Source organism: Benincasa hispida, chromosome 4 (assembly GCF_009727055.1).
Source record: "Benincasa hispida cultivar B227 chromosome 4, ASM972705v1, whole genome shotgun sequence".
Taxonomy (NCBI): Eukaryota; Viridiplantae; Streptophyta; class Magnoliopsida; order Cucurbitales; family Cucurbitaceae; genus Benincasa; species Benincasa hispida.
In genome coordinates, this window is record NC_052352.1 from 63,337,708 (window position 1) to 63,355,056 (window position 17,349).

The 17,349-nt window shown below is 33.4% G+C and overlaps 1 protein-coding gene across 1 annotated transcript; it reads right to left on the reverse strand.

The window, feature by feature from the left end:
* Positions 1 to 3,413: 3,413 nt before the first annotated feature.
* LOC120076599 (NF-X1-type zinc finger protein NFXL2) lies at positions 3,414 to 8,387 on the reverse strand. Its single transcript, XM_039030474.1, has 13 exons — positions 7,150 to 8,387; positions 6,907 to 7,020; positions 6,775 to 6,830; positions 6,439 to 6,505; positions 6,147 to 6,239; positions 5,703 to 5,788; positions 5,420 to 5,582; positions 5,129 to 5,302; positions 4,769 to 4,959; positions 4,592 to 4,673; positions 4,253 to 4,459; positions 3,948 to 4,037; positions 3,414 to 3,857 (listed from the first exon to the last, which is right to left on the reverse strand). The coding sequence occupies exons 1-13, from the start codon at positions 8,329 to 8,331 to the stop codon at positions 3,699 to 3,701; spliced, it is 2,664 nt and encodes an 887-aa protein (XP_038886402.1). The 5' UTR covers positions 8,332 to 8,387; the 3' UTR covers positions 3,414 to 3,698.
* Between the last annotated feature and the right edge of the window lie 8,962 nt (positions 8,388 to 17,349).

Here is a 17,349-nt window from a genome sequence, read left to right on the forward strand (position 1 = left end):
GGCAGGTTCTGGCTAGGCTTGGGTATTTAAGCTGACGGAAACGGAACACCCCTACCTTAGAACCTACCTGGAAAGGTGAATTAGATAGATTTGCTACAAGCATGCAATAGTTGATTATATGTTCGTTAAAAAGTTTAATGAATGTTGATCAAATGATGTTTAACAGTCCAAATTAAAAGTTACTTTTGAGAAAATTAAATAGTCACTTAGTAAAAATAATTAGCCATGTTTTTCCAAGTAAACTAAACCCTAGGTTGTTAAAATACTTAGTGTGAGGAAATGATATATATGATATGTCAATTCCATTCATATTTCTCCCTGAATGTTCACGCCGTGAGATTCATGCTTGGCCTCGTGGCATCCTGGGAGCGTCCCCCTTCTTATGGCGTTGGTCTTGTAGTTTGTAAACATTGTTTTGAACAAACGCTTGTGATATAATAATATATGATATTTGTCTTCACTATTGTCTATGAAACATTGGATGTTTTAAGGTGACAAATAACACTCATTAGTAAATTTAATTAATTACAATTTCATTTTTTTTTCTATTAGTAAATCTAACTAGCTCAAAAATTTAGAATCGCTTTTAAACATAAAAGACTAAAATGTTGGAAACAACTTAGTAATCAAATAAAAATTGACTCTCTCTTTTTATATATATAAAAGTCTTCAATAATTGAATTTAATATTTAAATACTAGTTTATTTCAATTTTAAGTTAGTATATTCTTATAAAAAAATCGATCATTTTCAAATTAGTTAAAGTGAAAAGAGTCTATAAAATTTATTATCTAATAAAATTAAAATATCAAATTATTAAAAATNAGAGTCTATAAAATTTATTATCTAATAAAATTAAAATATCAAATTATTAAAAATAAATAAATAAAATTATAATTTTAGTCAAATCTCTATTTCAAATTTCAAAAAATTAAATATTTTTCTAATTTTTTTTTATGGAATATAATTCAATTTAAATTATAAACTACTAAACTAAAATTTGTAAAATAAATAATATTCATATTAAAAAAATATTTAATTTATAAATTAAATTTATTCAAGACAAAGGGAATATATGTATGATATTTAATTTAATCTTAATTATATATGAATTAAATATATATTTCACTTTTCACATAGTCATTTTAAAAAGTGAGAATTTTATTATATGGCAAATATGGGAAACTATTTTCAAATGTAGCAAATTCGGTAAAAGTATTTCATATTCGACAAATTTGTTTTGATTTTTTTAAAATTTCCATTCTACCCTTTTATTTCAAACAGGCACGATTTATATCATCTTCAATATTCCATTATTAGTATAAGTTATATCACTAATTTATATCAAAAGAGAAAACAAAAAAATTGAAACGTATGGTGGGGTCTCAATCAAAATTTACAAAAGTTTAAGAGGTAATTCACTTTTGTAAATTTAGTTGTTGCCCTACTTTACTATGCATCCATTCAAATCACAAGATATTGATGCGTAAGTTTACTATCATTCTATTATTCAAAATCAAAACTATTTTTCTATCATTTTTCTTTGTAGGTCATTAGTGGGTGACTATTGAGAATGACCCACACCTACTAAGCCTCATGGCCCATAATAAAGTTACACATGGAGAGAACTTCCTTGTCCCACATTGAAAAGTTAAAGAAGTGAGAAGATGATATAAATATGATAACTCTCTAAAAGTGCGTTTGTTTCAAGGGTTAGGCTTGGGATAGATTAGTCATTCTAAACTCAACCTGTTTGGGACAAGAGTTTAGGAAGCCAAGATTTCCTACCTTCTTGTTCAAATAAAATGAATTTTTCAATAACATTTTTTTCTAAATCATTTCGAACAAATTCTTAGTTTAATTATAATAATATTTTCTAAAATACACTTTCCCTTCCTTCTAATTTTTTTCACTTTCCCTTCCTTCTAATTTTTTTCTTTTGGAGTTTTTTTTTAAATTATTATTATTTCAGATTATCTTTTTTAATTCTCTCTTCCCTTCTTTGTTTAACGTTAATGTTTCCTTCGTTTTAAAAGATTTCATATATTTTCTTTTGTTTTTCCTAACTGAAAATCAATCACCTATCTTTAGGTTCCTTACTTGTATAGGTTCAAAAAAAAAAAACTTATCTTATATGCTTCTTTTTGTATTATTATTATTGAATAGTAAGGAGGGCTAAAAAAGTAAATTGAGCCAGATTTTTTTATAAAACAATAGTTCATTAGACTATAATTATGTAATTTAGATATATTCATTTTAGTTATATGTGTTGAAAGTTTAATTTAAATTAGTTAAAATGACAAAAGTCTATGAAATTTTATTTCAAAATCTAGTAAAATCAAGGTATCATATTATTAAAACAATAAATTAAATAAGCGTATAATTTTAATCAAATCTCTATTTAAATTTTTTTAAAAAATACACAAATATCCTTCTAAATTTTTTAATTTAATTTAAACTTAACTATATTAAAATAATTAAGATGAAAAATTTTAACTAATCTAAAATTTAACGGTTGATTAAATACAAAAAAATATTTCACAAATTCAAAATTTATAAATTTGCACTTCATTCTCATTCTCATTTCTAAACTTTTTGAACCTACAGACTATTTAAAATCCAGAGTTTCAAAACTTGCACTTAAAATATAGTTGGCTCTTCCCTCCCCTCCCCTCTACACGCATGTTGCCGCCGGTTGGATGGGTACAAGTAATAGCACTAGTGCGAAAAAAATCGTTTCAATTTTAAACCGTTGGAGCTTTAATTTTAATTGTGTATGTTAATTTCCAAATCTGGAATTGATTTTGGATCCAAAAACATTTCTCTGAAAAAACGTTCATCTTCATCCTCTTAAAAAATCAGACCCCTTTTAATATCTTCCTTTCATCTTCTACCATCTTCCTTGGTTTTTATTCCGAGTAAAATTTTTCTCTCAATTGATTTCAATCTTCCATCCGATAGTACATGTTTGAAGGTGGATGTTATGTTAACCTTGGAGAACAATCACATAAACAATTTCCACCATGATTGTGCCAAAATTGCTTTCAAGGCACAACAAATAACACTCATTAGTCACAACTCTCAACTCAAGTAACCACAAGGTCTGGTTTTTCTTAAATGAATTTGAGGTATTTAATTAAAGGATTTTTTTTTTTTCTTATGTAATTCGTTTTCAATGTCTGCTTAAATTTGAAGTCATTTTGTGGTGGGTTTAGTACAAGAATGTGATTGATATTGAGTTTCTTAAATTGCGTTTATGACATTGAAACAATGGGTTGCCTTACAAAATTGAATGCAATTTCTTTAACCTGAATTAAACTCTTCATTATTTTTTCTTTTTCTAATTGCTAACAAATGGAGGATATCCACAGAGTGTGAGGTTTGTTTCAATTATACCACAAACAACCCTTGAAGTTTGAAACTTTTTCGAAACAACTCTTGTAATTATAAAGAGAAATTACATTATTGTGTCCTATATCAAAGTTTACAGAGTGCCATTAAGGAATCCATTAAATTTCATTACAGAGCTCTGCTACAAGCTTTTCCACCAAGAAAAGCTAAAGAATGTTTAAAACAGAAATAAATCATGCTGATATCTATTTTCCGAACTCAAATATGTAAACTTCCAGTGATCTAATTAAACAAAGTATAGTTTTTCATGGAATGGAAGACTTCAGAGTTAGGGAGGACCTTGAAACATTAGATTCTAGGGTATCTCCTTCTCAGTCTTTGCTTTTCAGCTTCATTCATCCAGTCATTCAGCCATAACAGGCCCTTGTAGCCATACAAGGTTATCGAGACGACAGCGATCAAGACAACGATTATTAGAAGAATATACTTCAATGCAGCAAAGAATCTCTGTCCACAAGGATTTCCAGTTGAACCAAGTAAGAAAACAAACTACAGATGTTGCTCATTTTGTACAGAACTAGCTCAAAGAGAGAGTACCTGTAGTCTCGAGATCTGCTTAACTTGTTGAACTGAGTCGCGCCTTCTTTTTCGCTTTGATACTTGCTTCTTGGTGTCAAGCTCCTTCACCTTTAACCCCCAATTGATTATATTGAAATTGGAATTAGAAATGGGCCATTGCCTTTACTTCATACTCAAAACAATCTAAACTAAAACCATTGAGCTTTTATTACTTCAACGGTTCACTGAGGGGATTCTATTTCTATGTTAATCTTTTGAGAAACTGAAACTTTCATTTAGTATTCAAATTCAAGATTTCTGTAGTACAGTATGAAAGGCATTACCCCGTTGACTTCAGGTTTCCTTTGAGTTAATTCTGACTCAACAACCTGTACTTTACTTTTGCAATTAGAACCACAAGGTAGAAGCCCATATCCAAATTGGGTTTTCGATATGTCTTTCAGGTCACGATCCATTTTACGATAAGCTGCTTGTACATCCTTGCACAGCCACTCCTTTTTCAAGGTTTGGCATCCACAACGAACTGTAACCTTTGAAAGATTCCAAATATAATTTGAATGAATGTTTTAAGGTGACATTGTGCATGCATAATCATAAAATATTTACATAAATAGATCCTTGTTATTAGTGTTCAGCAAAAGATGAAAGATGTGAGCAGGTACCTTTTTTGAACAGTTTTCAGGCGATGAGCAGTCCCCAGGATGACAAGTTTCTGGACACAGATGTGTGCAGTAGGGCAACTTTCTGCAATGACAAAGACCCCCAATGTTGTTTAAGCTTTGTTTCTTTACTAATAAAAGAAAGAAAACTCACTTACAAGAGAGAGTATCTTTGACTACCTGTGGCAAGGTCCACCACACGACCGTACAGCCATTTGCTCCTCCGGAGACAGACTAATGTAATACATACACTCAAAAACATGGACCATTGAATTGCAGTGACATGAACGTTTTAGAAGTACTTTGCAGGGAGGACAATCTCCAGGATGGCATTTTAAAGGACATGGATGTGCACATTTTGGCTTCCTCTCCTAAGAAAATAAATTTTCAGGATTGAAGAAAACTACTTATTCTCATACAGGAGGATAAAGTTGTATAGCTTTTCTGCTGGGGGAAAAAAACTTTGCAGACTTCCACATCAAAGGTGAAGAAAGGGAAAACCAAAAAATCACACAATTTATCAGAAGTGATGATGTCAACCTTTTCACAAGGGAGATTACACTTTTCGCATGGCTCGCTCAAGTCTTGTAGGGATGATGATGGATGTTGGCTCTTGAGTGCGTGGCAAATTTTTGTACAATAATGATTGGTACAGGGAAGAGGATTTCCGCACAAATTATCACAAGAAAATTGTGTACTATTTGAGCAAACCATCTGAGGAAAAGAAATTTAAAACAAAAGGACAATGGGATTATCAACATCAATTCAAAGGGAACTTGCAAGAAAGTGCTCAAGTTAAAAGTTAAGGACTGCTTGGAAACTACAACTAACCATTCTATCAGCACCAATGTGTTCACCTACACACGGCCTCCACACTAATTCTTGGCACGGAGGACATAGAGAACCAGGAACAGGTTCCTCTGGATGAAACGCCTTCTTTTTCTTTGGTTTCAGTGTAAACTCTGGTTTAGGAGGAGGCTTGGGACCATGACATCTAAATAAAGAAAAGGAGATAAAAAGGTTAAAAAGGTTGAAAGAAGAAAATTACTCCACCAAGATTAAAACCCCATCATTGTCCAAAGAAAGGATTTATGCCTCAAAGGGTTTTGCTAACCTTAATTGGCATTTATGCCCACATGAATATTCTTCTTCACAAATTCTGCGACATGGGGGACAAGCTCCATAGTGGCATTTGTGTGGCTGAATAAAGACATTTAAATTGTCAAGAAAAACAAATCATCTCTTTAAAAATATGGGAGGTACTGAAGTCTGACAAAAAGTTGTCATTTTTCAGAAAGGAAAAAAGAAAATGCAAAATTGCAAATTATATCGATGTGGATTTGAACCCAAGCCAGCTATTCAACTATGAATCTCAGGTTCTAAAATATAGAAGCCAAGTAGAATGTTAAGAAGAGTAAGAAACTATTGGAGCATTAGCAATAAAAATACCCTGTGACTGTGAGAAAGAACCGCAAGTTATTTATACTCTAATCAGATTTCAACAGTAAAAATATAACTCACACAAAAAGCACGAAACCAAGTCATAACACAAAATTACCTTTTGACTTAATCTATGACGGCATAGAGGAGAGACAGGACATCGTTTAGGACATTTTGGAGGCTTCTGATCCATCTCAGTACCACAAGGAACCTAATTTAGTTAGCAATGCAACATATTGCAGTTATCGATTGAAGAGAAATTTGAAAAAGAAAATTATGCATGAACTTGGATTTCATTTTTTCAGCTCCAAGTTCAATATAATTCGTCCAAGCAGATAACAAATATAGTATAAAATGAAATAAGATATCATGTTCCACTTGATATGAAAATTAAAGAACTAACATTTCACCTCAAAGTGTGTCTCGCCACATGCACATGATATCGTTACCATCACTGGACAAGGAGCACAAGGACCTCTGCAGTACCAAATTGATCGTTTTCATGAAGATCGTTAAAATACAGCTCAATGAAAATAATATACAGAAAGAAGAATCATTAGAAAGAGCACCATTATTAATCTTCAGCCATTAATGAAGTTCTAATTCATTTCTAAGAAGCAGTTATTTTGTTAACAGGGCATAACTCTTTTAGATGAAAAAATGTCAGAATGGTGTTCCGAACATCATAAATATTAGTACTCTAAAGTTCTAAACAATCATAAGATATTCAGATAACAACGACATACCTATGACATGGGGACGGACATTTGTGGTTCTTACATCGTAGTCTCCTGCCACAAATCTAAAATTTTGAAAAGTTAATAATTCTATAGAGATTCAGAACTGAATGTAAAAGCCCAAGACAGTAAAATAGGCACCTCTGAGCAGGGTGGGCAGTCACCATCACAGCAGCGGCGTCTACAAGCATGGCGTCCACAGTCTCGCATTCTCTGGCACTTCCTCTCACATGCCAAATCTTGATAACAAGGAATCTACTCTAGACTTAGTTACATTTTATTTTCCCATCACCAAATTCATTGATAATTGAACTTCTATTTATATTTCAATCAATTTCCAAAGCATTACAAGTAAACAGAGAACATTGAAAAGAAAAAAAGTACCTCTTTCCTTAAGCTTCCACACCTGCAGGACTTGAAGACAACAATTCTGCAAGCTCCAATACATGGGCCGCGATGACATCGCTCTGGACACCTATGGAAGCCACAAGCAAGCATCTTATCACATGTAGCCCCACATAATGGCACAGCAACATCACAAGGCATTCCTTCATACGCTTTTTTCCCACAAGGGCAGGTTCTTTTCCCTTTAAACGGACACTGCCCACACTCTCCAGAGTGACACCCTTTATTACAAGAATGTTTCCCACATCCCAACAGTTTATTACACTCAATCTCACAACGAAAACTCCGATCCCAGCATTCCCTCTTCTCCTCAGTCTTCCCACATTGACATTTAAATACACCTTGAATTCGACACGGCGGGCAAGAACCCTCGTGACAAATCTCCGTGCACTTATGCCTACCACAATCCAACACTTTCGAACAGACATTGTTACAAGAAAAATTCTTAAACCCACATCGTCGAGCGTCCCGAACGGACCCACAATAGCAATTAGCCTGCACTATCTTTGGACATGAGGGGCAAGGCCCGGGGTGACACAAGAGCAAGCAATGATGACCACAATTGTGTTTCAATGGCCTGCCGCATACCTCACCACATGAATGGGGTAAAATCCATGGATCATCGCTTGGTGGGTTTTCCAATTTCCCACAGAAACAAAAATACCTCTTAGGAATTGAAGATTTGGAATACTCGACTCTGCATTTGGGGCAGTTCCAAACAGAGTGCTCGTCAGGCTTATCGGGGGAGACGAGAGAGCGTGTGGCAGCTCGCGCGGCGGCCAGGTCCGAAGCCTGGCGAGCCCAACTCTGAATGCAGAAGAGATGAAAGACAGCAAAACAGAGAGAAGAACAGGACCAGGTGGGGTCGGAGAGCCTGATGCGTTCGAGGCATATCAAGCAAGACAATGCGCCGGAGGAGGAGGAGGTGAGGAAGGATTGGATCTTTGATAGGTCGGCAGTTGTGGTAGATCGGCCGGTGAATTCGAAATAGGCTTTGAAAATGGAATCGGAGAGATCGAGATGACGGAGGGATTCAGATCCGCCGTTGTCATCGTCGGAATTAGAATCGGAGTCAGAGATGGTCCGTCGATGGTCGTGGGTTGACATCATCGTTGAAGTGTGGGGAAAGATGGCACAATGAATTGTTGAGTTTTTATTCATTCATTTTGTGACACTTATGGGGGCTCCCCTCACTTTCTAAGTGTAACATATGCTTACAAAATGAATATGTAAAGAGTAAATATTTCGGTACGTTGTATTTATCATATCTGTTGTGAACAAATTACGTGGTAAGTTATATTTTGAGATTTCTTTTTTTTTTTTTTTTTTTGTTATTCATAGTGACATGAGACTTCTGTTGAGGGGACTTGATTATCTCTCTTGGAACCTTTTTATATGAGTCGTATTAAGTTTTTTTTTTTTTCTTTTGTTATAGTTTTGTGTTAGTCTTTGGGTTTGTTTGAATTTTGATTGTGCCTTGACGTCAAATGTGAGTAGATGTATCTATGAATTTCTCCATTCCCACTCCTCATATCAATTTCGAGAGGAAATTCGGAAAAATTAGGTTCTCACGAGAAAAAATTTCCGTTTTATTTATTTATTTATTAAACTTTTAATTTCCTTCTCTGAAATTTTATATATTAAATGAGTCATTTACGGTAGATTTTTTATTTAAATAATACTATCAATTTTCCTAATAAAAACTACAATATTTCAATTTGAAGATATAATTAAAATATTAAATCTCATAATTTCTAAAAATTTAAATGTAAATATAACAAGTTTAACCCATCCACTTAAATATTACCACCAGTTGTTGAAACATTTCTGCATAGTATTATATATATAAAGGAATGATTTCAAATATAGCAAATGGACCGAAATTTTTACAAATATAATAAAGGGATTTTTACATAAAAAATCATCTTTAGGTTTTATATTTCAAAAATATCTTTAAATTTAAATTTTTTCAAGAAAGCTTTTAGTATTGTTTTTAGACAAATTTATCCTTTTTTATTATTTTTATTCCCGATTTGTATATATATATTTCTCTATTTTCGTAACTTTTTTAATGATTGGGAGAGAAATTGCATTTATTATGGAGAGAAAATATTCATTTGATATGATTTTTTTTTGTTCATATTTTCAAATGGGAGATAAAATGCATTTATTTGTTGAGATTTTTTCCTTTATTTAATTTAATTGGAGAGAGAAAATACATTTAATGAATTTTTTTCTATTTTCATTGGTTTCACTTTTTTTTCTACGTTATTTAAAATATACCACATAACATTTTGTTAGGAATTTGAAAATATTCTAATCAATATAATGAAATATACTACATATAAATTTAATGCTTGACATAAATCACCATATAATGCACATTTATTATGGAGAGAAAAAACGTATTTATTATGATTTTTTTCTCCCTTTTTGGATGTTAGAGATAAAATGCATTTAATATATTTTTTTCATTTTCATTTGGAAAGAAAAATGTCATTTAATATGATTTTATTTTCCATTTCGTTTTTCATGTTGATTTTTGTTATTATATGAAATATTTCATTGTTTGTTCACCTGATATATTTCGTTATTTATTTGTACATATCAATTTTTTTTTTTTTTTTTTACAGATTAATGGTTATTTTAAATATACCTTAGAACATTTTGACGGATTCATGATTATTTTAAATATACATTAGAACATTTTGTTAGGTATTTGAAAATATTCTAACCATTATATGAAATATCTACATTTATAAATTAGAGATTGACTCAATGCTTGACATAAATCATAGTATAAACCAATATATGAAATATACTACAGTATATAAATCTTCATAAATTTCATTTATACCACAGTATATCTATCATAATACAATAAGTCTAAATAAAAAAAAAACACTCGTTTATATCAAATAAATGGATACATATACCACAGTATATATCAAATTTTCTACCAAAGCTAAAAAAAATACATATATATATATATCACAGTATATATAAGAAATAGGAAAAAAATAAAGTTCATCTTCATATGCGGGTTTATAATACATAACCCTCCATCTTCATCTCTTCTTCAGTTGTGGCCGCCACGACTCTCTCTCCCCATCGTCGTCAATTGGATTTGCTCGCCCCCCCATGCCGTCGACCGAATCTGTTCAACCTGTCACCGTCGATTCGCCCTACGTCATCCGTGCCACCGATTTGTCCCAAGTTATTCGTGTCACCTCGTGTCGAACCATCAATTCGCCCCACACCATCGTCTACCACCTACAACTCACATTGCCGGAAGGAGAAAAAAAAAAGGGAGGGGAATGAGAAAAAGAGAGGGAAGATGAAGAAATGGGTGTGAATTATGGGGGAGAGAATATATGAAATATATTATTAAGGGAGAGAGAACATATGCATGGACGAGAGAGAATATGCATGTGAGAGAGGGTATGCATAAGGGAGAGAAAATATGTATGAGGGAGAGAAGTATGGAGAGAGAAATACATATTTATAAATATATAAATCACTACAAGAATTTTGGTTATTCCTGACGATATTTCTCCCAATGACCCAAAAAGAGTCGGCGATTTCAACCTATCCTAACGGTAAAAATACGGGGTCGGCATAAACATTTATCCCGACGGTCTACGAACAAACCATTAGGATTTTAAATACTCCCGACAGTCTCCTAAGAAACCGTCGGGCTTATTGCACTTTTGCCCAACAGTTCTATTCAACCATCTGGCTTTTTACTTTATCTCGACGGTGAGCAAAAACCGTCGGAGTTCTTATTTAAGCCCAACAGTTGTCAATCAACCATCGAACGAGGTGTGTAGTATACAAAAACCATCTTCTAGAATTTGTAATGTTAGCCCGACGATGGGCGTCGAACTGTCGGAAGTTTATAATCAAGCCCAATGGTTTCGTGTAATCATCGGGTATTCTAAGTTGTAATATAAATATAAAAAGTTTTTTATGGGAATTTGGGGAACTTTAGCCGACGGTTAGACGAGGACCGTCAGGATAAGTTTAAGAACTACCGACAGTCTTCCCCAACCGTCGGCCTAACATAGAAATCTCGACGGTTTTCAGTCAACTGTTGGGTGTTCTAATAAATATAAAAAGATTCTTAAAAGAATTTAGGGAACATTAGCCGATGGTTGTGCCAGAAAACCGTCAGGAGTTGCAAGTTGGCCCGATGATTTGATGAGGACCGTCGGGATAAAGTTAATAACTGCCGACAGTGAGGTTTAACTGTCAGCCAATATTAAATCTTGACGGTTTTCAGTCAACTGTCGTGCGTTCTAAGATTCTTTTTGGAATTTGGTGAACTTTGGCCAATGGTTGTGTCAGAACACCATCAGGATTGCGAAGTTCTGTCAACGGTTAGTGGGTGACCGTCGACAGTTATTAATTATATCCCAACGGTCTGGAAAACGACCATTAGGAAAATGTTCGATATAAATGACGCCTCGATTCTTCTTCTTCCCCTCTCCGCACGCCCATTCTTCTCCGTCGTCCGATTTTCCCCTCGATTTCGTTCGTCCACCGCCATCTGGTCCCTCTCGAGTTCCGTCTAGTCACCATCTCCAGTTTCCCCTCGCCAGACAGGCAACTCTGACTTCCCTCTCACCGGATTGGTTTTCTTTTTTAGGTTATTGATGAAAGTTTGATTATTTAGTTCTCATTTCACTTTGCAGTAGTTCATCTAATAAAGTGTTCTCATTTTGAGTTTATTTAGTTCTTTATCTTTCTTCTTTTTCTTTTTCTTTTTCTTTTTTTTTTTGTAATTTAGTTTTACTTTTGTTCAATATACTTAATTTCTTCTTTGTTAATCGATCCAATTCTATTTGAAAGTTAAAGATGTATTGGCTTGTCTTAAATTCCCTTTAAAAAGGAGGAACAAATTAGATTGAAAGAAAGCAAGGTTTGGAATTTGGTTAAATTCTTTTGGTTACTTATTCTTGTGCACATTTCATTCTTTGTTAATCGATCCAATTTTATTCAAAAGTTAATATTGTAATGGTTTGTCTTAAATCCCCTTTAAAAAGGAGGAACAAACTAGATTGAAAGAAAACAAGGTTTGGAGTTTGGTTAAATTCTTGTACACATTTCATTCTTTGTTAATCGATCCAATTCTATTAGAAAGTTAAGGTTGTAATGGCTTGTCTTAAACCCCTTTAAAAAGGAGGAACAAATTAGATTTAAAGAAAGCAAGGTTTGGAGTTAGGTTAATTTATTCTTTGTTAATCGATCCAATTCTATTCGAAAGTTAGGGTTGTAATGGCTTGTCTTAAATCCCCTTTAAAAAGGAGGAACAAATTAAATCGAAAGAAAGCAAGGTTTGGAGTTAGGTTAAATTCTTTTGGTTACTTATTCTTGTACGCATTTCATTCTAATTTTCATCATTAGTTTAATTCTCAATTCTATCATTTTTTTTTTAGTTTTATTTTCCTTAATTTTCAACACTCTTCTTGCAATTGACAACTTAGTTTCTTTGTTGCAAGTTTTTTGTTTTAGTATTCTTCTTTTAGTCGTTTGAGTATATATTTCCTTGAATAATTTCTTTTTATTTAGTTTAATGAACTTTATTCATCTCAATCTTTATCATTTATTTCTTTAATCATAAGTCATGCTTATCTTTGGAATTCAAATATGTGAATGTGCTAAAATAAGCAGCAAAGGCCTAATATATAAAATAAAGTGACTTGGTTCAATTCATAGCTTGGTTTGCTTTTATTGATTTTCATTTCATCGTTATTAGTCTAGATTGATCATCTAGATTAGCATACTAAAATTGAATCTAACGCCGAAAGGGTTAGGTAAATTTTGGTTTTCATAAAATTATTCTAGGAAAAGAGCATAGACATAGAATTTTAAAACTATCTCAAAACATCTCAAGTCTTTCTACCCTTAGATCTACTTTTATAAGAGCAAAATGTATAAGATCAAAAGGGGAATAAGGATATGTTTTGGAGTGATTCTGAAATAGTTAAAATTACTTTTGCCATTTTCAAAATCACACTTAAATGTACTTTTAGTTATTTAAAACACGAACAAGAAGTAAATGAAATAAAATTAAATGTGAGAAATTGAAACTATGTTCTAATATAACTAATTGTCTAAATCATACAGGTTCAACTTATCGCATATATTATTAAGAATAGATAAAGAATGGATTAAGATTAGGAACAAGTTATCAATTGAGTGTGCAGAAGGAGTATATCGATTCCTTGATGTTGCAAAACTTCATGTTAGTAAGTCGAGAAAAACAAGATGTCCATGCAGAAAATGTATGAATGTTAGGTGGGAGCCAATAGATGGAGTTGAACGACATTTATTCATTAATAGAATTTCTACATCTTATCATCAATGGGTATATCATGGAGACCCAGTCGACTAGTCTAGGAGATATGAGAGTCACACATCTCAATCGACACATGATGATGGATTAAGTATGACATAGATGAATGTTATAGATGAAGAAAATGAAGTTTTGAATATTATAAATGATCTATAGTGTCCAATCGCTGATATAAATGAAGAAGAAAACGAGTATGAGATGCACACCAATGCCCAAGAAATAAATAACAATTCAAGCTTATTTGAAGACTTAATGAATGAAGCATGCAACCAGTTGTATCCTAGTTGTAAAAATTTCTCGTCATTGTTGTTCTTGATAAAGTTGATGCATATTAAGGTTCTTCGCGATTGGACTAACAAGTCGTTTGATTTGTTACTTGAATTATTAAAAGAAGCAATTCCCGTTGGAACATCTATACCTAGTTCATTTTATGAAGATAAAAGAAAATTACGTGATTTAGGACTTGGTTATGAGTGTATTCTTGCTTGCAAATACGATTGCATCCTATATTGGAAAGAATTTGTTGATTTGCAACAGTGTTCAGTATGTGGTGAATCTCGGTACAAATTTGAATATGAAAAAGGTAAAAAAAATCTATATAAAATTTTACGACATTTTCCTTTAATACCAAGATTGAAGCGATTGTTTGCATCTAAGCATACTGCACCTGAAATGAGGTGGCATAAAGATAAACGTGTTGAAACTAATGGAGTGTTGCGACATGCAGCTGATGATGAAGGGTGAAAGCATTTTGATCGTGAGTTTCCTCAGTTTACTTCAGACCCACGTAGTGTTCGTTTAGGACTAACTTCAGATGGATTCAATCCCTTCGGGAATATGAGTACTTCATATAGTATGTGGCCAGTGGTGCTCATTCCTTATAATTTGTCACCTTGGAAATGCATGAAAGAGACAAATTTCATTATCTCCCTTCTTATACCCGGTCCAAAATCTCTTGGAAAAGAAATTGATATTTACTTACAGCCATTGATTGAAGAGTTAAAGGAGTTATGGAATGATGGTATGCACACTTATGATTGTGTTAGCAACGAATACTTTCAACTACGTGCTTGCTTATTGTGGACTATTAACGACTTCCCTGCGTATGGTGACCTATTTGGATGGAGTATCAAAGGTTACCAAGCATGCCCTATTTGTAAAGAGGATATATCATCAATGAGGCTAAGAGAAAAATAATGTTTTATGGGGCATCGACATTATCTTTCAGATAATCATAATTGGCGCAAAAACAAACAATTTGATGGAAAAGTGGAACGTAAACCTCCTCTAATTGACATGGATGGAGAAGATATCTTATGAGAGGTGAACTTGTTAAATTTTCCCTTCTTAGCAAACATCCAGAGAAACGTGATAAAAAATGGAAACGAAGTTTAAATTGGAATAAAAAAAAAGTATATTTTTGCAACTTCCATATTAGTCAAAACTTTTATTGAGACATAAGTTGGATGTTATGCATATTGAAAAAATTATTTGTGATAATTTGGTAGGCATATTGTTAAATATTGAGGGGAATAATAAGGATACAACTAATGCTCATTTGGATTTAGAAGATCTAAATATACGGAAAGAACTACATCTGCAAAAGGTAGGAGACAAAGTTGTAAAGCCACACGCTACATACACATTGACTACTAATGACAATTTGCATTTTGTAAGTGGATAAAATCAGTCAAATTTTCTGATGGGTTTGTATCCAACATATCAAGATGTGTGAGTGAGAAAGATGAAAAGCTATGGGGGCTAAAAACTCACAACTCGCATGTTCTGCTTCAGATGCTTCTTCTAATTGGTGTTCGAGCATACTTGAAAAAAGACGTGTCCACTGTTGTCGTTGAGTTATGCAAATTTTTCTATGATCTATGTGCAAAAACAATATCTATAGGGGATTTGGATCGATTACAAAGCGACATTACAATCATGCTTTGTAAGTTAGAAAAAATATTTCCACCGGCATTTTTTGATGTAATGGTGCACCTAGCAATCCATTTGCCCTATGAAACAAAAGTCGTAGAAGTTGATGATATCAAACAATCCATTTGCCCTAGCAACCCATTTGCCCTATGAAGTCTATAGGCGATTTGGATCGATTACAAACAATTGATGAATCAATGAATGATATCAGTTTATGTAGAGTTGATGTTGGTCCTACAATCATAGAAGAACGGATAATTCAGCGAGTTGATGATGACTTCATAAATAATGAGGAAGATGATGTACAATCATCTTCTAATAAGAGTTTGAGTTTCAATGAATATCTTAATAATACGGAATAAACATGTAAATATGTATTTTCTCCATGAGCATGTATGTTAAACACTTGTTTCTTTTTCATTTCATAACTTACATATTGTTGTATAACATATATATTATTGTTAAACACTTGTTTCTTGTGAATTGTTTTACAGAAAGGACCCGACAGTCAAACAATGGACCTAGTAGACTTATTTAAGCAAACACACTGTAGGAGTGATAACATGTTTGTTAATCAGGCTACGAATGATGCATATGTAAGTTTTTATTCCTCAATGTAACTTTATTCATATACAATTGTCATACAATAATTAGTCTTAATTATTGATGTGAGTCAAATGGTTGAGTTGAGAGAATCCTTCACCCAAGAAGGGTCTGAACGAATATCGGAGGAAGAAATGTGAACTCCGAATCCCAATTTTACACTTAAGTGTGTTTTCTTATTTAAATTGTCTTAATTTTCCACTTAATTGTGTGTCCCTATTTAAATTTGTATAAATAAGTTGATTAGGTTGATAAGAAAGTTAGTGTGAAATGGTGAAGAAGGAATGGGGATTTGAAAAGAAAAATATGGACATTGAGTTTGGGAAATTTGGGAAAAATTGGCTAAGTATGGAAAATTTATGTGAAATACGTGTTGTGCACAAAGCACTGGAAGGCAAGTGACTAGTGGCACAATCGTGTAGAAATTGCATGGAGACAAACAATGTTCGCAGTAGCTAAGAGCGAGATTGTTGAGAGTGAGATAGCGAGATCGTTAAGAGCGAGATCATAGAGATCGAGACCAGGAGGAAAGAGGGAGAGAGCGAGAGTAGAGAGTGCGAGATTTTGAGCGAGAAAGTGGGAGAGAGCGAGAGTAGAGAGAGCGAGATTTTGAACTAGAAAGTTAGAGAGAGCGAGATTTTGAGCGAGAAAGTGGGAAAAAGCGACCAGCGAGAAAGTGGGAGAGAGTGGGAGTGGAGAGAGCGAGAGCAACCTGTGTGTCAGCCACGCCTTGTCTGGTGCTGCATTCGAACGTCACGCCCACACCTCGTTTATGCATTGAACGGCCGAGAAGCTTCTGGGTGATGTATTTGGATGCGTTGGGGTGGGTTATGCATTTAAAAACCCTAATTTGAATAAAAACAAAGCTTGAAGACGTAAGGGCAAATGTCAATTTAAAATCTAGGTGTCTATTAGGAAAATTCTTAAACCCTAAGAAATTGTGTTGGATGCGTTTGGGAAGAACACATTGAACCAAGGTGAAGTCAGCTTACGTTGATAAAGGAAGGATTAAATATTTGGCCATGCAGCCAAGTAGGTGCTGTCAATCCCACGAGCAATTTGAATGCCTATAAATAGGGAGTTGGGATTTCATTTTCAAATCACACAAAAATATAAAATTTCGTAGAGAAAGTAGAGGCAATGAGGGTTCAGAGGAATGTGTCAATTTTGGACGAGGAGATCTTCCAATCTACTCGTGCGTTTGGAGTGATTCTAAAGCTATCTGAAAGCTTGGAAGTCTAGTTTCAGAGTAGGGCTGCTGGAGGAAAAAGCTCAAAGGAACTGGG